Below are 21,808 nucleotides of genomic sequence, written 5' to 3' on the forward strand. Positions count from 1 at the left end.
TTTGTCTTTAAACTCAATGCACATCTGCACTGTGCGATTTTTGCGTGGTCTACCACATTTTGTCTTTCGTTCACTGCTTCATATTTATCGTTCTGGTTGTATTATTTCTGATGTCGTAATGTTCTGTCTACGTTGTGTGGTGTTGTCCATTGTATAAGAATAATAATAACGTACAGGTGCATATGGCAATAAACTCCTCTACTACTGTTTATTAAACAAAATCAGCCAACGTTCAAACCTTGTGTGGAAAAGTAAGCTCTTGATTTAGTAACATGTGGAACCCCCTGTAACAGCACTATCTTGAAGTAAATGTTTCCTGGAAGAGCGCTTGATAAGTGAGACCACAGAATCATAAAGGGGTGTACTTTCTTTTTCACATCACTTTATTAGTCAGGTGCTGAACGTTGCATCACCTGCTGATTAAATTGTCCCCCCTGGAGATGAATAATGCATTTTGAATTACTAAGTCAGATAAAATTGTTGCTTTTTTTATCAACGTTTTACACAGACAGAGCAGACTCATGGAGCCCAAAGAACAAAACATGGGTTTGCAAACACAAAGCAAAGAACCGTGCATTAAATTAATCAACACAAACTAAATGAGGTCAAAAACCAAATTGTCACCTCTTGGCACACAGCATTGAGAAAATGTTTTGTGGACCCCAGAGGTGAAAAGGCAGATTTAATCATTTTACCATGATAGCCTCCTTGAATCAAAAACAGTCTTTATGTAAATATCCGATAGGATTCATAGTAACCAGTTCCATTTTTCTGGGAACAAAATGATGCGTGAATTCAACACACATGGAGTAATCAAGGCACAGCGCATGTAAAAAAACGTACTTTACCTGGAGGGAATGAAACAGCTTTTCTTAGGGAAGCTACAAGGATAACAGGAAGGAAGGTGTCTTTCCATGGACGTTCTTCCCCGGATTATGAGCACTGTTTGTGACGCTCTCTACCCTTGTCATCAGGAGTATGCGAACTCAGGCTGGAACCTCAATAACATGCCCGTTCTGGAGCAGTCGGTGCTGACCCACATCAACGTGGATATCTCGGGCATGAAGGTGCCCTGGCTCTACGTAGGCATGTGCTTCTCCTCCTTCTGCTGGCACATTGAAGACCACTGGAGCTACTCCATCAACTTCTTGCACTGGTAGGTCTACAGCATATTTAATCAGCAGAACTGTTCTACCAAAATACTCCAGAAGATACCTCATTGAGGACAATGTACTGAAAGCCTTTATTAGTTGGTGACGTTGTGGATTCTGATACCTAGTGAATGAATGTCTTACCTATAGATATGGTACTTAATTAAGAATGGTTGAACATTTAAGTATTCAAAAGGTTTCAACCACTATAAGAAAATGTCAGCTTTCTTTAAAAAAAAAACCTTGATCCTAAATCATTTTTTTCCTTCCGTAACCCGTGGTATCTTTTGACGTTATTTCTGTTTGTGCAGTGTTTTTTTTAACACTAAGGGCCCGAAATTTAGTTGTATAAATCTTGAACTCAAAGAACTCAAAATCTTTGGGGTGGGCCGGCTGAACTTTTTATAATTTTAGACTTCAGCGTTAACTTTAGACATCAGCGTCTGTACTGCAGAGCGGGTTAATCTTTTAAATGTCCATAAAGCCAAGTATCCTGGGATAGCAGCGACGTTCCTTATCCCCCACTGATTAAATACTGGTTACCTCAGAAATGGAAATATTTTTCCAGAAATGGAACCGTGGAATAATCTCCTGGGTTGGGCCTGGGTATCTATTTATCATTTTAGGGTTGCTGTGCAAAACAAATTGAGATTTCAAGTATATAATTTAGTAATCTGAAGAAGCAGAAGCACATTGAATCACAGATAAGTGGCTGAACCGTGTTTGACCCCATTTTTTCTATGCTCTGCCCAGCTTTGCTGGACAGTGCACACTTTTGTTCTTTGCAAATGTGGCGAGTCATGCAGGCAACTAAGACTGCGTTGTCCATCCTGAGCTGTTTATTTTTGGGGGGGTTCGGCGAACATGAAAAGCACCCATCCTCCTTTTCCTCCCCCCACCCCGTCTCTGCTCTTCTCTCAGGGGAGAGCCCAAGACGTGGTACGGAGTGCCGGCCCACGCCGCCGAGCAGCTGGAGGCGGTCATGAAGAAGCTGGCTCCCGAGCTCTTCGACTCCCAACCCGACCTGCTCCACCAGCTGGTCACCATCATGAACCCCAACATCCTGATGGAGCACGGGGTGCCCGTAAGTCACTGCGAACGCCGCGGGGGGGTTGAGAGAGCAGTGGGTGGGCGGGGCAGGGTACCAGGGTGCTGTTCTGGATTCCTTGTGCTCAACCATCTGACTCTTGTTCACAGCCAAAGTGGTCAGTCGCTATTAATCGGTTCTACACCTTTAATACAACTATAACAATTTTCTCCTATTTACAGGGTAGCTCTCCCAGCAATGAAATGTTTTCATGGGAGTTACGCACCACATGTTAACATGCGAAGGCTTCGATTTGTTTTCACTTGATGTTGTATGTTAACGTTTAGCTTCTGGGTAGCCACCAGCAGATAAACAGTGCATTTATAGAGGCCTCCAATCCTGCTTCCCACTTCTCTGTTAGGAATTCACCCAAGACATCCGGTAGTAGCATGCATCATCAAGGCTAACCTCTGGCTTACATGTTCTGCGTGTACATCTTTCTTCAGAATCCTTTAGCTTAGGTTTTGACAGGCGAGAGTGAGATTAAGCAAACCGTGTGCATGTGTCGTGTGTTTCTGTTTCACCAGTTCCAAGGCTGCCTCTATTTTCAGTGTAGTTTGCCAGATTATTCTTTTCCAAGCATTTCACCTGTCGCTGTCCTGTTGGGGGCAGGTGTTCAGGACGAACCAGTGTGCAGGAGAGTTTGTGGTGACCTTCCCGAGGGCCTATCACAGCGGATTTAACCAGGGCTATAACTTTGCTGAAGCCGTCAACTTCTGCACTGCAGACTGGGTACGTCTTTCAAATTTCCATGCCGCCAAGCATCCTGGGATAGCAGTGACATCCCTTGTCTTCTCGCACTGCTAAAGAGACGTGAAATATCTGAATAAATTAGTCTAAATCTTTTGTTTCCGTAAACAGTACTATGCAATATTTTCAATAAAATTGACTATGGACCTGAGTATTGGATAACTGAATATTGAATATTAAATAATGGCATATAAGACATAACTGGCTTTCATTGTTAGAAAAGGGTTGCACATAGCTGAAGTGCTCTTCTCATTAAAGAGATTGCCTTTGCAAAGATAATTATTTTGAAAATCCGATCTGCACTGCTTCATACATTTTCACACTAACTTCCTGCCACAAAGTAGACCATAAAGCACAGTTTGAGATAGCTGATAACGACAACTGAAATGATTTGATTGTGTGCGACATTTACACCTGCAGACATGTCCTGTTTTGTATCAGTTATATTATCCCAGGTACAAAAGTCTGGATGCTTATATTATTACACTCTCTCAAGCAGTATGATTGCATTATCTGCCTAACCAGCTGTTATCTGTAACTTCCAACTGTTTGTTTCAGTAAATTAATATGCTGATATTATGCTTAATGCGATCATTGGAATTTTACATTCAGGCACCGATCTCTTCTTCCATTAAGTCGCAGTGATAATGAAATTCTGAGGCTTTTTGGCTTTCGTTTAGCCCTTTTTTAACTGGATTGCTAAAAAAAGAACGATCTTTGAAATGGGATCTCTGGGTTCCATTAATAAGGAGGAAGTTGGGATGTTTGTGGCGCTAACCCATCGCCGTCTCTCCCGTCAGCTGCCGATGGGGAGACAATGTGTGGCTCACTACCGCCGCCTCCAGCGGTACTGTGTCTTTTCCCACGAGGAGCTGCTCTGCAAGATGGCGGCCGACCCAGAGAGTCTGGATGTGGAGCTGGCGGCCGCTGTGTTCAGGGAGATGGGGGAGACGATTGAAGAGGAGACCCGACTCAGGCAGGCCGTCCAGCAGATGGTGTGTGCCGCCCAATCCCTTTTCCCCGCGGTGCAAGAAAACACAGCGACCGGCGGTTCTGCTTTGCTTTCAAACAAATTTAATGTTTGCCAATGAACCAAATATCTCGTCTTGGCTGTTAAGATAATCAGCTGTCGGCAAATGTAGCCCATATCTTAAGCCACTTCTTTCCTATTGATCCGATGAGGTAAGGTTAAGACGACAACGCAGAAAAAGTTTTGAATTAAAAAAAGTAAATCTGAATTACTGCTACTATCTTCTAAATCTGCCTAGTTTTAATATTTAACTGTATAGGTCTAGTTTTTGTTTTTGTAAAGGTCTTATCAGCATGGAGTAAACCGTTACTTGTTCTTTGTGCAGTGAATTCACTCATAAAGTGCTTCTGACGTCTAATTGTTCTATAATTGTCCGTCTTTTTTGGGGGGCTGGCAGGGCGTCCTGGCCTCGGAACAGGAGGTGTTTGAGCTTGTCCCGGACGACGAGCGCCAGTGCGCAAAATGCAAGACCACCTGCTTCCTGTCGGCTCTCACCTGTTCTTGCAACCCGGAGCGCCTGGTGTGTCTGCACCATGCCGCCGACCTCTGCCACTGCCCGCTGAGCAACAAGTGCCTCAGGTGAGGCTGGCTTGAACTGCGCTGTCTTCGTGTAGCAGAATAGCAAACTATTCAAACGCAGGGCCAGCGCAGTTGAAGAAGAATTACCTTTAGGATTGTTCATTGAGCATGGCTAAAGATGGGGGAAATGGCAAGGCACAGTCTTGAATAACTTTGAATAACAGTTCATGCCAAGGGGTGTTGGAAGAGAGAGGGAATTTCAAGGGCATCTCTGGGGATTGTGGGGCAATACAGTCACCTGAAATAGTTTTACTTACTGTTAATCAAATATTGAATGTCTGAAATGAAACATTTACTAGGGAAAGCAGGAATTGAAGCATGTTAATAGAAAATGTAGAATTTGGTCAAAAAAAGTAATGATATTGTTACGGGCTGTCAGACACAGTGACCCAAAAAATTGTTTCCCATGCAGAATATTAATCTTGAGGGCCAGTGCTCTAGAAGTGAAGTTGATCCACTGTTCCTCCATTGATCAAACGTATCCACCTTTCCACAAGTGAAGTCTCAACCGTGCCCGCTGTGTCTCTGTCCTGTAGGTACAGGTACGCCCTAGAGGAGTTTCCCTCTATGTTGTACGGAGTGAAGTCTCGGGCGCAGTCTTACGACACCTGGGCTAAGAGGGTGACTGAGGCGCTGGATGCGGATCATAAAAACAAGAAAGGTGAGAGGTGCTGCTGCATCTGCTGCAATGATCTCGGTGTTTTCGGTATACAAAACCATCAGGCCGTCTGGGAATGTAGGAAAACTTTACCTTCTAGAAGGGGTTAGAGTGGGTATCATTTTAAAATGGAGAAGTGTCAGCAGTCACCTGGGCCTACATCATCATCTCTGTTCTTTTTGCTGTCCCCTCCGCCCTCCGAAGACCTGATTGAGCTGAAGGTGCTGTTGGAGGACGCCGAGGACAGGAAGTACCCAGAGAACAACCTGTTCCGCCGGCTTCGGGAAATGGTGAAGGAGGCAGAGACCTGCTCCTCGGTCGCCCAGCTGCTGCTCAGCCACAAGCAGAGGCACAGGTCAGGAAGACAGGATTTTCTGAGCATCTGCCGGTCAGGCTTGCACTGCTATCCCACAGCTAGGTGGTTACTGAAGGAAAATCTCTTCAGTGACGGCTGTAGCCTCACATACAGAGGGGGGTCTTTGACACTGGAACACATGCAGCACTGTTCAAATTAAGGCACGTGCACCGAATCCTGTTCCAATGTTAAAGCGGACAGCTGATGCTGAGCTTAAAAAATGCCTGTGTTTTTGGGGGGGGTGGGATGGGGGACGGAAGGGTAGGGATGGTATTTCGATAAAACAAGCACAAGACAATTACATCAAGGGATGTTCTTTTCCTTAGCACATCGGCTCGTATTTAACAGAACTGATACGTAAGCAAAGTTTACCAAGTGTCACTAGAGCTCAGCCACCCTGCCTGTAAGCAGTTAGGATCATAACGCAGGAGGGATTTCTGTGCTATCCTGTGAGCTCTGGAGTCATATGGAGAAGATATGGTTTTTATCAAGTACATTCTTGGCCTTTGCTATATGGGGAAAAAATTGGATTTCAATAAACCAGTATACGATAAGCCATTTTTAAACGGCAGGTTAAGGTAAACTGTATTTCCTTTGAGTCTGTGAAATGTATCTGCACGTTTCCCCCTTGACATTTTGTCCGGGAGAAAAAAAAAATTCAAATAAAAAGCTCAGTTTTCTCAGTAGAGCAAGCTTTGCGTCTTGCGTGACCCTCGTGAGTGAGCGGGCGTGTCGCTGTGCCGTGTCGTTGACGCAGGCAGCGGCCGGAGAGCAGCCGGGGGAGGAGCAAGCTGACCGTGGAGGAGCTGAAGGCCTTCGTCACCCAGCTCTACTGCCTGCCCTGTGTGATCAGCCAGGCCCGCCTGGTCAGGGTGAGTCTCGCTGCCCAGCTTTTCAACATGCCACCCCAGAGCATGAGCATGTAACTCTCCTCGCCCTTTTGGCACATTCTGACTTGGTGACTCTGAACCTTTGTCGACCACAGTCCGCTTCTTGCTAACTTTTAGCATTTATATAATAATAATAATAATAATAAACTTTATTTTGTATAGCGCCTTTAAATGGCTTCTCAAAGCGCTTTACAGAATGAGAACAACAATAAATAAGAAGAATACACAAGATAAAACACAATTCCAATATACAGAGGAGACCGTGGATGGTGGTACTAAGAAAAGCAGAGGGGTGAAGAATGGAACCAGTTAAGTAAAGGCTTTTCTGAAGAAGAAGGTTTTGAGTCTGGATTTGAAGGAGTTTAGAGAAGGTGACTCTCTGATATCCTTGGGGAGAGAGTTCCAGAGCTTGGGGGCATGACAGGAGAAGGTCCTGTCGCCCATACAATGTAGACGGGCTTGGGGGACAGTAAGGAGAGCAGAATTAGAAGAGCGAAGGTTACGAGGTGGGGAGTAGGGCGATTAAAAGTTCAGACATTTGCGGCACACGCACTCGATTTGTATGACTCTGTACTGTTTCCTTTTTTTTCTCACCAAGCCTTCACAAGCATGTGCTTTGCTCAAAATATTTTAATGTACTTCAACATTTGCAGCTTTGTATAGAACGTCGGGGTAGTCTGTAGGAGGTCTTATTGCTACAAATTGATAAGACGTATTTCATGAAGGTAGCAGCGTCAGCAAGTGTAGGATGGAAAGGAACAAGTCAAGGTTTATTCCATGCTGAAAAGAAACACATCTTTTCGGATGTGTAGCCTTCTTCGGGTGTCCTTTCAAGATTAGGATTAGTGGAGGTTGTGGGTTTGTTGATGTTTTTTTTCTGGAAAAGATTGTTTTTTATGCTTCTCTGCAGTGAGAAACTGGTAAAGTTTGGAGTTGAGGTATCTGATAAGGTTAGTTATAAATGGAAGATGAGGAGGAGCTGTTAGCCATAAAAAATCCTTTCCTTCTTTGATGTTATTGTAATCAGAAAGAGTAATTTGTTATTTGAGTGAGAAAATGGCAGAAAGCATTCGTTTACTGATAAATTGTTGAGTGTTACTCTGGGTGGTGTCCGAGTCAAAGAACACCTGACACCTCTAGAAGTGCTCCAAAGCTGAAAAATTGTTTATTTTTTTCTCCCATTAATAGAAGTAATCTGAAACCTATTGGATCAGTGACTGGTGCTGATTTGAGATGAAGGAAAAGCTAACCAGAAGTACGCTTTAGCAGAAAATGGGTCGTCCTGGACTATACAGTTTTTAGGCCAGCTTTGGTCACCCTGTCGGGCAGATGGATTTGATTTGAATTGAATACCAGGGCAGCATTGTGGTGCAGTGGTTGCCATGGCAGCCTTACTACACTGTGGTCCTGGGTTCAATTCTGGAATTTGTATGTTCTCCCCGTGTTTGCATGGGTTTCCTCCCACAAATCAAAAGCATGCTGGCAGGTTAATTGGCTTCTGGGAATATTGACCCTGGTGTGAGTGTGGTTGTGTCTCAGTGCCCTGAGATGGCCTGATGTCCTGTACAGGGTTTATCATACCTGTGACCCATTGCTTTCTGGGATAGGCTCCAGCTTTCCCATGACCCTGAATTGGATGAAGCAGTTAGAAAACAGATGGACGGAGAGGAATACCAATACGCAATCTGTAAAAAATTCTGTGCACAATCTTTGAAGTAGGGTGCTGTTATTTATAAATTGTATGTATTTGGTGTATCCTTGTGTGTTAAAAAATCTAATGTTAGTTTACTCAGGATTCGATGTTGTCCTGCATCCTGTCCAGGAGCTGCTGGAGAACGTGGAGGACTTCCACGAGCGAGCGCAGGAGGCCTTGGCGGACGAGACGCCGGACTCCTCCAAGCTGCAGGCCCTGCTGGAGCTGGGCGGGGGGCTGGACGTGGAGCTGCCCGAGCTGCCCCGGCTGAAGCAGGAGCTGCAGCAGGCCCGCTGGCTGGACGAGGTGCGCCTGACGCTGAGCGAGCCCCACCGCGTCACCCTGGAGCTGATGAAGAGGCTCATCGACTCGGGCGTGGGCCTGGCGCCCCACCACGCCGTGGAGAAAGCCATGGCCGAGCTGCAGGAGATCCTGACCGTGTCGGAGCGCTGGGAGGACAAGGCCCGCACCTGTCTGCAGGCCAGGTAACGCCCGCGTTCTGCTCGCGTTCAGCTCCTGGCTGGGCCCATGGGGACGGCCTGTCTGTTCTCCAGTAGAGCGCACTCACTTCGGTAATGAAAAGCTGGACTTGTGGGTTGCTGTGCTTGTTGGTAAACCTGCCTGCATGTAGCAGTAGCAGCAGTAGTAGGACACTCCAATCAAAGTTCTTTACAGTTAATGGCGAATCCCACTATCACCACCAATGTGCACCCCCCACCTGGATGATGTGATGGCAGCCATAGTGTGCCAGTACACTCACCACCCATCAGCTTTCAGTGGGGAGGAGAACAGAGTGATGTAGCCAGTTATACATGGGGTTTATTAGGAGGCCATGATTACTAAAGGCTAATGGGAAATTTGGCCAGGACGCCGGGATAACACTCCTAATCCTTGCGAGAAACGCCCTGGGATTTTTTTTAATGACCACCAAGGATCAGGATGGCGCCTTTTTTACAGTATAGTGTCCCCATCACTATACTGGGGCATTAGCATCCAGACAGACCGCAGGGTGAGCGCCCCCTACTGGCCCCACTAACACCACTTCCAGCAGCATCCTTAGTTTTTCCCAGGAGGTCTCTGATCCAGGTTCTGATCAGGCTCACATCTGCTTGACATCAGTGGGTTGTCATTTGTGAATTGTAGGGTGATATGGCTGCTGGCAAGTAGTAGTACTCTTCTAGCCAGAAAATGCCTGTCTTCTGCTACAGTTCTGAACCAGCTGCGCCCATGTGCTTCTTGTAGAATGGCGATGGCCTACCTGCGGCTCTGTGCCCTTCTGGCGTTTACCTTGACGACCATATTTTCTACCTATGTTCTCCAGCCTGGCTCTTGCACAGTATTTCATTACTGAAGTTAGTGTCTCAGCCCGAACTGCTGTTGCACTTGAATCGTGAGGCTTGTCACAAGTCATACGGTTGCTGATGAGATTTTTTTGAGTATATTGCGTGCTGTTAAAAAGTGTTTGCCCTCTTTCCAGTTTTCTGAATTTTTTGCACATTTTCACCTCTGAATGTTATTAGAGTTTCCTGTGGGCCCTTAGTGAGGTATAAAGGGAGTCTGAGTGAACATAAAGCATTCATGTGTGGTGCTTGTTTCATTTATTTCATCCAACCTCCAGTGCTCTCAGCATTGAAATCTGCCTCTTAACCTGAACGCTTTTCCTGAGACTTTCTGCAGTTCTCCAGTCTGCCTCCAGGTGGTACTCTCACTGCAAACACTGGTGGTTTGATTAAATGTGGTTTGGATTCTAGACCCACCACTAACAGCTTAATATAGTCATGCCATGGGTGACCTCTGTGTAAGCTAATTGTGCCTGTACTGTAATCCTTCTTTATACACCCATATAAGGGACTTGGTCAAAAGTAGCAATAAAAAAAGGTGGCATCATAAAGTGGGTAATTAAAAGAGTTCAACTAGTAAAAAGAAGAAAAGTGAGTTGTAAAAAATTCAACAAAATATATACATTTTATTCCATGTTTCTTTGACGTTTTTCTTGAATTCCTCAATATTGTTCCTCTCCTAAATCAGTTCTTACCATATTACCATGAGTATTCTAGCACTGTTCTTTTCCTTGGTAATTTTCAAATTCCTAAGAATTGAGTTTAATGGTATAAAGAGGAAAACTGCCAGGATTGTGTGAATATGCATACTGATATGGCTGAAATCAAAGGACACATTGTTACTGAATAATTATTTGATTTTACAAAGCCCAGTCGGTGTTCGGTATATCTGAAATGCAGGACATCGCCAAGCAGAGTGATATGGGGATATTTTTAATATCATTCTGTTTAGACAGAAACGCATAGCTTTTAGTTCCTTTGTTTTTTTTCCCCTATAGACCGCGCCACAGTCTGTCCACGTTGGAGAGCATAGTGATGGAAGCAAAAAACATTCCAGCCTACCTCCCCAATGTCCTGGCTCTGAGAGAGGCCCTGCAGAAAGCCAAGGAGTGGAGTGCCAAGGTGGAAGCCATCCAGGTGAGAGTAGCAGCTGTCTGCCCTCCACGCTGTACTGAAAAACGCTGCTCCTCAAAATCGTTTGCTTTTCCGTTATCGCGCTTATTCAGGAAATTGATGGTTCAGTGCGGTTGCCCCGAGTCCAGATGTAATGGCTTGGGAACTGTTTGGTGTACTGGAATTTTTAAGTGATTTACGGAGAGAATCATTTTGCTTTGACCTCTTTCCGTTTGCTTTTTTGGCATATATGTGTGTGTTTCCCCACGAGACTTGACTTTCCTGGGGCTCGTGTGACTTCAGGTCCCTTGTGCTGCATGTTCTAGGAATAGTAACTTCATGTAAGTCAGCAGACCTAGCCAGCAGCTGTATCGCCCTGCAGCTCCCAACTGGGAGCCCACTGAAACTCATAAGAAGACTAATCCTTTTCAGTCTTGAACACGGTAGACTTCAAGGGGATCTGATACAAGTATTCAGAATCCTAAAATGCATTGTTCAACCCTGCAAATTTCTTCAGAGCTTCTTGCAAGCGTTTTCAGCATGAATAGTGAAACACAGACCAGAGGACATAAGTGTGAACTATGTGAAGGTGCATTTAAAACCACTTAACAACAATAATAATTAAGAATTCCTTACATTTATATAGCACTTTTCTGGACACTCCACTCAAAGCGCTTTACAGGTAATGGGGACGCCCCTCCACCACCACCGGTGTGTAGCCCCCACCTGGATGATGTGACGGCAGCCATAGTGCACCAGAACCCTCCCCACACATCAGCTGTCAGTGGGGAGGAGAACAGAGTGATGAAGCCAATTCAGAGATGGGGATTATTAGATTGTGTTTGGTAAAGGCCAGGGGGGAAATTTGGTCCGGATGCCGGGGTTACACCCCTTCTCTTTTAGAGAAACGCCCTGGGATTTGTAATGACCACAGAGTGTCTGGACCTCAGTTTTACGTCTCATCCAAAGGACGGTGCCTTTTTAGAGTATAGTGTCCCCATCAATGTAATGGGGCATTAGGACCCACACAGCCTGCAGGGTGAGTGCCCCCTACTGGTCCCACTAACACCTCTTCTAGCAGCAACCTTAATTTTTCCCAGGAGGTCTCCCATCCCAGGTACTGGCCAGGCTCACACCTGCTGAGCTTCAGTGGGGCTGCCAGTTGTGAGTTGCAGGGTGATACAAAGCCCTTTACGCAAACAGGTGAGATAGGATGGGACAAACTAATCTGGCAATGTTGATTCCAATGCTTTTTTCAAGAAATGGCTGAAAGAGAACATAAAAATGCAAAAGATCTTTGGATCAATTAGCTACTATCAAAAAGGCACATCAGGCCAAATGACCTCTTATGTTCATCCTGTGCCGTACTGCGATGTTCACGCACGATCTGTTCCTCTCGGGGCTGGTTGCTTCTGCACGGTTCCGTTCTCACGTCCCGCTGCCGATTTGCAGAACGGGAGCAACTACGCCTACCTGGAGCAGCTGGAGAGCCTGCTGGCGCGAGGCCGGTCCATCCCCGTGCGCCTGGACGCCCTGCCGCAGGTGGAGTCTCAGGTGGCCGCCGCCCGCGCCTGGAGAGAGAGGACCGCGCGGACCTTCCTCAAGAAGAACTCCACCTACAACCTCCTGCAGGTAGGCCGGAGCACAGGCGCGGGTAAACGTTGCGTTCGTGTGAAATGCTTAACGCATCGCCACGGCGTAGAGTAAGTAGTTCAGGTGGGTAGCTGCGTCAGCATGCGTAGGCTACAAAGGAACGAGTAATAGGTTGATTCCATGCTGAAAAGAGAAGAAGGCTCCACAGCTGAAACGTTGTGTTTTCTTTCTTCTCTTTTCAGCATGGAATAAACCTATTACTTCTTCCTGAGTAGTAGAGTAGTTTTATTGCCATATGTACACATACATTGGAATTCTTAATCACGCTGATCTCTCCGGACATTCACAGTACAACAGACAACACCACACAATGTAGACAACGGGAACGACAAATATTTTGTGGAAAAATAAATAAATATGTAGTAGTGAGACCGAGGGGAGGAAAAAAAGGGTAGACTATGTAAAAACTGCCCTGCAGTTAGCTGTTGTTGGGGATGCGTACTGCAGTAGGGTAGAGGCTGGTCTTCTGTCTAGTGGTCTGTGCTCTAATAGTTTGGTACCGCTTGCTAGAGTGCAGGAGGAGAACAGTCTGTGTCTGGGATGGCTGGGACCCTGATTGATAGATTGGGCTTTATTGAGACAGAGGATGGTGTGAATCTCACCGGTTGATGGTAAATCGCATCCTATGATCCTCTTTGCTGTTGCCACAATCCTTTGTAGTACTGTACTGTACTGCTGTACCACACATTGATTGGAACTAGTGAGGATACTTTCTGTGGTGCTGCGGTAAAAGTTCATGAGGAACTGCTTCTCCAGACTGCATTTCTTTCAGTTGAATTACCTCGATTGACTTTACACTATTCTAATGCTAAAACCACGTGATTGATGGAGCGAGTCGAGCCACCATCACTTCGATACTTCTAGTTTCTAGAACAGCCGTTGGATAGCGTATGACTGTCGATTTGGAGCACCTCGAGTCGATCGCAAGCATGTTGTTTCAGGTCGTTTTTCGTTAGTCACTAGAGTTTCCCTCCTTTGTAGGCCCTCAAAATTTCATAGGCCTTAGGCCTCATGGGAAATCCGGCACTGCATCTACCCCGGACAAAAGATGGGCAAAAGAGCTTATGTTGATCCTCTTAAGGATCGTACGTTTGTTCATAAACGGGGAAAAAAGTACTCATGGAGTTTTCATGGTTCTATACATAAATATATCCCTTTGGTGCTTTATGTTATGCATTTTTGCAATTGGAATTTTGGGGGTTTCAATTGTTTCAGAAATGTTTTAATAGCATATGAAAACGGAAACACAATATTCAATTTTTGTTAGACTATCCCAGAGAATTTCACAGTTAAGTAATTCATTGCGCCGTATATCTAATATTAAGTAATTATTTTGGCAACACCATTTTATCCAGCATATTTTTTAAATTGCTCCCGTGTGCTTTAGGCGTCCTGTCTACAGTGTTGTCCCTCTAGACAGGATAGACTGAGCTTCCACAGCTCTTTCCTCAAGGAAACGGTCTTCTGGAAGAATAAGCTCGTGGCGGAAGGGTTTTTGAGTTGAGTTTTTGAGTGTCTCTCTCGGAGAATTCCAATGAACTTGTTTTGATATTTATAAAACCAACGTTTTTAAATTTTCAGATTTGAGTCTGGAGCCCCTATTCTATTTAACACCAGTCCATAGCTAGGAAGAACAAAGGGGGTCTTTCGTGTCACCACCACTAGTAGGTTTCTGGGACTTCGACTAGTATTAAAGGGGAACTGCAGTCCCAATTTCTCAGACGGGTTATTAAATCAAATTTTTTTTGTTAATTTTTCTAGACAAAATTAACAAATTTCAAATTAAGCACAAAAGCGAGAACTTTGTGAAAGTCGCCATGTTGTCCTAACTCGCACAACTTGCGATGTGAAGCAGTCCTTCCTGCTCACTAGTAACCCTACTGACTAATGTAACAATGTAATGTGATGTACAGGTTGTACAGCAGACATTTCACCTCAGAAATGTTCCAATGTGATCTGCATGCAGAGCTAACAAGTAGTATTTGTTGGGAAAAGTCGAGAACAGTATTTCTGTTTGGATTAAAAGAGATGTATTCACAAGCCTGCTTGTTTACAGTGCAATAAAGCCTCTACACCTCAGCGGAAGTTTTGTTGACTCATTCTGAACCGCAGAATATGGCATTGCACATACCTGTAAATTTCATCTTATCTCATCTTAGGTTTTGCAAATGACTGTGTACATTTTACTTTCATTGCAGTCTGAAATGCATTGTTCAATGCTGATTTGTTTTTAACCCCAAAATATAAAAAATACCCTTTGCGGGTCCCCTTTGAACAGCTCACGGAAATGGACACACGTTTGTGCAAAACGGGCAGCGAGCTGACACTGTGACCTTGAATGCGCAGATCAGAGCGGAACAGTGAAACGGGAGGGTTTCAGGTGCTTTATGATCCACGCAGGTGCTGAGCCCCCGTCAGGATATCGGAGTGTATGGGAACAGCAAGAGCAAGCGCAAGAGAGCCAAGGAGCTGCTGGAGAAGGAGAGGGAGCTCGACCTGGAAGGCCTGAGCGATCTGGATGAAGGAACAGAGGAGGCCAGGGATCCTGCTACCGTGGTAAGCCCAGTCGCCGCAAGACTCTTGGTTTAATAAGCATCTAATGGCCTCTGAAGAGCCATCCTTACTGCTTCTCTCACTGGCTTTTAAATTTGCTTATTTGCACATTTAGGTTTAATAATAATTATAATAATTGCTTACACTTATATAGCGCTTTTCTGGACACTCCACTCAAAGCGCTTTACAGGTAATGGGGACTCCCCTCCACCACCACCAATGTGCAGCCCCACCAGGATGAGGCGACAGCAGCCATAGTGCACCAGAACGCTCACCACATATCAGCTCTCAGTGGGGAGGAGAGCAGAGTAATGAAGCCAATTCATAGTTTGGGATTATTAGGAGGCCATGATTGGTAAGGACCATGGGACATTTGGCCAGGACGCCGGGGTTACACCCCTACTCTTTTCGAGAAACACCCTGGGATTTTTAATGACCACAGAGAGTCAGGACCTCGGTTTTACGTCTCATCCGAAGGACGGCGCCTGTTTACAGTATAGTGTCCCCGTCGCTATACTGGGGCATTAGGATTCACACAGACCACAGGGTGAGCGCCCCCTGCTGGCCCCACTAACACACTAACACCTCTTCCAGCAGCAACCTTAGTTTTTCCCCGGAGGTCTCCTATCCAGGTACTGACCAGGCTCACACCTGCTGAGCTTCAGTGGGGCTGCCAGTTTTGAGTTGCAGGGTGATATGGCTGCTGGCCATAGGTTTGCTGTTGGATTCAGTATTTTCTTTGTCTGCTTGTTTCTGGTCTTCAGAGTACTGAGGCTTCTTCTTTTGGGTTCGGAGACCCACGCGTGAAACCCAACAGCCGACGCGCCCGTTGGGATTCGTAATTTTTATCGCCGTAGGCTGCAACTCCCTTCTCACGCTTGGCGTTATCCCCCCCCCCCTTTGCAGGTGGCCGCCTTCAAAACCAAGGAGCAAAAAGAAATCGAGGCCATGCACTCCCTGCGGGCGGCCAACCTGGCCAAGATGGCCATGGCGGACCGCATCGAGGAGGTGAAGTTCTGCCTGTGCCGCAAGACGGCCAGCGGCTTCATGCTGCAGTGCGAGCTGTGCAAGGACTGGTTCCACAGCGCCTGCGTCCCCCTGCCCAAGACGGGCTCCCAGAAGAAAGGCCTGGGCTGGCAGAGCAAGGAGGTGAAGTTCCTCTGCCCCCTCTGCCAGCGGTCCCGCCGGCCCCGGCTGGAGACCATCCTCTCGCTGCTGGTGTCCCTGCAGAAGCTGCCGGTGCGGCTGCCCGAGGGCGAGGCCCTGCAGTGCCTGACGGAGCGGGCCATGGGCTGGCAGGACCGGGCCCGCCAGGCGCTGGCCACCGAGGAGCTCTCGTCGGCCCTGGCCAAGCTCTCCGTGCTGAGCCAGCGGATGGTGGAGCAGGCGGCTCGGGAGAAGACGGAGAAGATCATCAACGCCGAGCTGCAGAAGGCGGCTGCCAACCCAGACCTCCAGGTGAGACTCTCTTCCCAGATGCATTAGCAGGCGATCGTTGGAGCTCTGGGGTTTCGAGCTGTGGGAGCTGCTCAGTTTTTTGAGTTGGCGAATTTACCCTCATAGCTCTAGTCCACCTAGCCGTGTAAACGGTTACCTCTGTTGGGTGAGAACGGAGTGCGTTATTGTAAGCTTGCCATGGCAGCACTGAGCCAGAGCACTCGGCACATACCAGTACTCTTGAGGCATATGCCGCAGTAACCCCTGCACTTGATTAGGTCAGCAATCGGGTGAGCAGTGGTGAGCGGAAATGCAAGTTGGCCCACATGACCTACGTCTAGTTAATCCGGTTGAGCTATTCATCCTTACCCAAGCGAAATTTTAATTTATTCAGTGGGTTTTTGTTTGGTCAATTGTACGATCTCTTTTTTTTTCCCTTGTTCACGAGGAAGTCTGCTTATCCCTCAGCTCCGGAAGGATTCCGATAATCGGCCGTTCTTATTAGCTTCAAGCCAGCTACTGTACTGGCTCCAATCTGCTCGGTGCAGGGCTGGGTTTTTTTTGTTGTTATTTTCGCCTCCTGGGATCGAGCCCTTCGAATAACCGTGTTGTTTACGTGGTACCTCCCCAGGGACACATCCAGACCTTCCAGCAGGCCGGCTTCAGCAGGGTGATGGGGGGGTTGTCCACCTCACCGCGGCAGTCTGTAGATTACGACGACGAAGAGACCGACTCCGACGAAGACATACGGGAAACGTACGGCTACGATTTGAAGGTGATTTGACGGCACTCAACCGATTTGGTCGCTCTTAGCCTGCCCGTGAACCTTATTTGTCACGGTTCTGGCCGAGGCGCACACTCATTTGAACAAATCAGGAAGCCGTATTGCTGGAGGTACCAAAAAAAAAATGGAAAGCCAGCAGCCATATCACTCTGGAGCTCACAGCTCACAGCTGGCAGCCCCACTGAAGCTCAGCAGGTGTGAGCCTGGTCAGTACCTGGATGGGAGACCCCCTGGGAAAAACTAAGGTTGCTACTGGAAGAGGTGTTAGCGAGGCCAGCAGGGGGCGCTCACCCTGCGGTCTATGTGGATCCTAATGCCCCAGTATGGTGATGGGGACACTAGACTGTAAACAGGCGCCGTCCTTTGGATGAGACGTAAAACCGAGGTCCTGACTCTGTGGTCATTAAAAATCCCAAATTTCCATCCTGGCCAAATTTCCCATTAGCCTTTATCAATCATGGCTTCCTAATAATCCTTATCTATGAATTGGCTTCGTTACTGATAGCTAATGTGTGGTGAGAGTACTGTGCGCACTATGGCTCCCATCGCATCATCCAGGTGGGGCTGCACATTGGTGGTGGTGGAGGGGAGTCCCCGTTACCTGTAAAGCGCTTTGAGTGGAGTGTCCGGAAAAGCGCTATATAAGTGTAAGCAATTAATTAAAGTCGCTTAATAGGGTGCTTGGCCAACTCCTGCAACCAAAAAGGTCCTTAAACACCATGGCATAGAGTTTACCAGTGTTTGGAGTTCTATCGGAAGGGTGTGGTGCCATTCTTTCACAAGAACGTCAATCAAATCCCATCAGGTCGATGTGCACGCCCGAGCATGTAACCATCATAAACCAAGCTTGCTTAGATGATCTGAGTGTGTGTAGCATGGCTTATGCACTGAGGCAGTTACCCTAATGGGGTCACCCCTTCTGAAACGTAGACGGTGTGGCAAACTGCCACTGCAGAAGACCCGATCTTTTGGACTGAAGTCATCTGCTGTCAGTGAGAGCTGCATTTGTCACACATGCATCAAAGTGCATATGCACTATGCTTTATCCTGGCAGGAATCGATGTCATGGAGGAAACATGAAACTCTTCGCTCAGCGACTGTCAGGCATTCTATTTTTATGTCCATCAAACACGACAGACTCACACCATACACAGTTCACTGGTCTCAGAGAGTGTCACCCGTGTCGAATGTATACATCGACTGTACTACAGGGCGCTTTGATTGCTCCAAATCTAAACAATATAATTTATAAATAATAGTTTTTTTTTCCCCTCAGATGTATATGATTTTTCCTAAATTCCTAAATTTCCTGTTAATGTCTGAAGGCAAACTGATTGGGCAAACGCTGACCTGAAGGAACACACATAATCTTAATTCATCTACTCTTGGGATTTCAGTTTTCTGTAACTCTTTCTACATCATTATGTCCTCTGTCTCTAATGTCATTAAATGTGCACATCTGTTAAACGGAGTAAGAGAATGTTTTTTTTTCTGGATGAACTTGATTATAGGGTGACCTGTTTTGAAATACTTGAAGGTGCCTGGGGTCTCTTTAGGTCAGCATTGGTAGCTGTGGAGATAATTAAGGGACAATTGTAAAATGCTTTTCAGACAAAGCATTTAACATGAACTGTAATGTTGGAAACAGGACAATTTTTTATCCTGAAATTAAGTTTTCATGTTTATTTTTTACTGGGCTGCGTAGTGGTTAGCACTGCTGCCTCGCAGCTCTGGGGTCCTGGGTTCAATTCTGGACAGGGGTGCTGTCTGTGTGGAGTTTGTATGTTCTCCTCGTGTTCATGTGGGTTAATGCTGGGTTTTCCAGTTTCCTTCCACAGACCCAAGACATGTTGGTAGGTTAGTTGGCCTCTGGGAGAATTGACGCTAGATGTGTGTGTGCCCTGTGATGGACTGCTGTCCCGTCCAGGGTGTATCCTGCCTTTGGCCCATTGCTTGCTGGGATAGTGGCTTGCTAAGAGTCCCCCTTGACCCTGGATGAAATAGTTAGAAATGGTTGTTTGTATTCGTTTGTCCGGTACTAACTATTTAGTAGTTAACTTGAGTATTCATATGTACTGTACTATTCTAGTTCTTTTGCAAATGAGAGATTTAACTTTTTAACAAGTCACACGAACATGTTTTGTTTTCACCTGTCATTTGGTTAACAGCATGTGGAAGATGGTCAGTTACATATATATAGTTGACATACTATATATATTTCAGTTTACATCTGATATAGATTTGCAGAAAACCGTAGGACTATAATAACATTGCCTGTTTGATTGTACCTTGCCGTTTAAAATTTGCCATTGACCTCCTTTCAGATTGAACCTTTGAGGCCCTTGGAGAGCCACAGTTCTAATTGTAGTTAGATCACTTTAAATCTCCACCAGTTTAAACCCTGGATACAATGCTTTATTGGTATTTGTTCCATTATGAAAACCGATAGGTGCAATTAAGAGATGAGACCTTTTGGGACCAGGCTTGCCGATCTCCGTCCTACAGATTATAGCCTTGACTCAGTTCGATCCCAAGGGTGGGGTTTGGTTTGGCTTTTATCTTCACAGCCCCTAGGCATCAGGTGCCATGGATACTGTTGACCTGCCTTTTTTAAAGTTGTGGAAACTGTTGCTTCAACTGAGCATGAATGTGAACTCCACTCAGTTAAACGTGCCCTCTAGTCTGACGTTTCCAGCCATGAAAAACAAATAAATAACTGTCTTTGTTCAGTAGCTTCCATTGAGATAGTTTCAGAAATTAAGATTTTTTTAACCGGGTCAACTCGCCTGCTGTGTAATTTGTTTGGCACCGAAGAGGGACCGGACCGTTTCGTGTGACAGAACTGAAGAGGTTCAGCTTGTGCGCCATCCTTAATAGTCCTGTAATTATTTTGTTCCCTGCCTGTCTGTCGCTGTAGATCAGGAATGGGGAACTCCAGTGCTTGAGGGCAGGAGTCCTTCACATCTTACAGGTACTTTTTGATTAAGAGCTAAAAAACAGGCGCTAGTGTTTTGTATCCCAAGAATTAGTTTTATGAAGATCAGCGTTGCCATGAAACCAGGTGACACTCAGGCAGGCCTGGAGTTTTCCATCCCCTTCTGTCAGTTCTTAGATTGGTTACAGTGTAAGATAGGGTAAGCTAACCATGAACTTCTCATTACATTCGTTACATTCCACCCCCAAAAAACAAAACTGGGCTCAGTACTTCTTGAATGAATTACAACGTCAAACCAAGTTAATGAATTTATGTTTCGAATTTTAGAATATAAACATCACCGTGCTTTTTGAATTTTGTTTTTTATTACTCAAAAGAGCCCAACCTGCAACTTTTTGGAGAAGCCTCAACCTTCCTCTGTGGGATTTTGAGCTGGTTTTTATATCTTCTTCAGTGAGACCTCACACAAAAAAAAACATCTGGTTACTTAAAACTCAGTGGAGTACTCCTCATCAACAAATTCGGATTCTGCTTCATTTGTCTTAAATTTGTTTCTCCTAGCTGAGTCTACCTGAGATATTTTGTTATTAAGTGCCAGTTTAGACCACCACCTGGGAAGGTTTACATTTAACATCATTAAGTGTATACATCTAGCATTCAGGGGGAAAAGTAAGATTATTTCGGTTTTAAGCAAGCATTAAAATAGCTTGAGACTTAAAGGACTGACTTTAAATTGAAGTTTAAGTGATTTAAAATATGACCAATGTTTTGCCCTGATTTCCTTCATTATGCACACTGACATAAATGTTTTGGGTGTAGATTATTTCAAGTAAAACGTTAATATTATAGACACATTTTTTATAATATAATATTATAAAAAATGCCCAGGTGGAGCATTTTTTATTTCATTATATAGTTGCAGACAAAGAGGAAAGATGAGTATCATTATGTTACTACAGCAACATTAAATTCCTGGAGCTGTTCAGAGAAGTTTCAGAGGCATCATTCTTTTACTTGGAATGTGGGGGCTACCTGTTCATTGTCCTTCCCGATTGTGCAATTTGTGACTAGACAAGGTTATATTAAACCAGGGGTGTCCAGTAGGGCTGGTGTATCTGTACGTTTTCATTCCAAACAAGATCTGAAAAAGCTAAACCAGCGGGTTAATGGAGGAAATTGATCAATTTAACAGCTTCTCCCAGGTCTTCAGGAGCTGCTGCTAGACCTTAGAAAATCTGCAAACACAGCGGCCAGAATTGGACAGTTTTGCTGTATAACCCCTGCATGCGAGACGCAATGGACTGTGATGTATTTTGCCTTTCAGGATCCTGGAAGCATGAAGCCGTTCAGCGCTCTGGAGCCCAACCTGTTCTGCGACGAGGAGATCCCTGTCAAATCGGAGGAGGTCGTCAGCCACATGTGGCCGGTCACGCCCTCCTTCTGCGCCGAGCACGCCTACTCCTCCGCCTCCAAGTCCTGCACGCAGAGTAAGGCTCAACACCCCTCTCTCTCTCTCTCTCTCTCTCATTCCTACAGGGGAGTCAAAAATATCAAAGTCTTATTCTGTGATTGAGTTTCAGTGACACAAGTAAGAATCAGGCTACAAAATCAGGCCTGTCATGTAGTCTTTAGATGGATTTATGAAAGTCAGACGCCTGTAAAGACTTTTTATAAAGTCTTTTATAAAACTATATCCGTCCTTTCCCCTCCACCACTGTGGGAGCTTAAAATAAAGCTCTCTTAAATTTCTCGCTGGTGGAGAACCAGGTCTGCTGTTAGTACAGGGGATCGCAGGGGGTT

General features: G+C 45.7%; 1 protein-coding gene across 4 annotated transcripts in view; it reads left to right on the forward strand.

Moving 5' to 3' along the window:
- kdm5a (lysine demethylase 5A) overlaps nt 1-21,808 on the forward strand; it is a 52,000-nt gene that overhangs the window by 16,880 nt on the left and 13,312 nt on the right. For 2 of the 4 annotated variants that reach the window (XM_088646659.1, XM_088646660.1), the window contains exons 11-26: nt 975-1,156; nt 2,073-2,235; nt 2,851-2,970; nt 3,789-3,983; nt 4,416-4,597; nt 5,134-5,258; nt 5,460-5,610; nt 6,368-6,482; nt 8,323-8,678; nt 10,532-10,670; nt 12,099-12,278; nt 14,700-14,855; nt 15,759-16,310; nt 16,921-17,064; nt 19,991-20,044; nt 21,333-21,495. In XM_088646659.1, coding sequence (XP_088502785.1) covers nt 975-1,156; nt 2,073-2,235; nt 2,851-2,970; nt 3,789-3,983; nt 4,416-4,597; nt 5,134-5,258; nt 5,460-5,610; nt 6,368-6,482; nt 8,323-8,678; nt 10,532-10,670; nt 12,099-12,278; nt 14,700-14,855; nt 15,759-16,310; nt 16,921-17,064; nt 19,991-20,044; nt 21,333-21,495 — 2,977 coding nt within the window. The remainder of the gene's footprint in view (nt 1-974; nt 1,157-2,072; nt 2,236-2,850; nt 2,971-3,788; nt 3,984-4,415; nt 4,598-5,133; nt 5,259-5,459; nt 5,611-6,367; nt 6,483-8,322; nt 8,679-10,531; nt 10,671-12,098; nt 12,279-14,699; nt 14,856-15,758; nt 16,311-16,920; nt 17,065-19,990; nt 20,045-21,332; nt 21,496-21,808) is intronic. The other 2 variants (XM_088646661.1, XM_088646662.1) reach the window with 1 other exon arrangement.

This window comes from Lepisosteus platostomus, chromosome 9, assembly GCF_059453375.1.
Source record: "Lepisosteus platostomus isolate fLepPlt1 chromosome 9, fLepPlt1.hap1, whole genome shotgun sequence".
In the NCBI taxonomy this organism is placed as follows: Eukaryota; Metazoa; Chordata; class Actinopteri; order Semionotiformes; family Lepisosteidae; genus Lepisosteus; species Lepisosteus platostomus.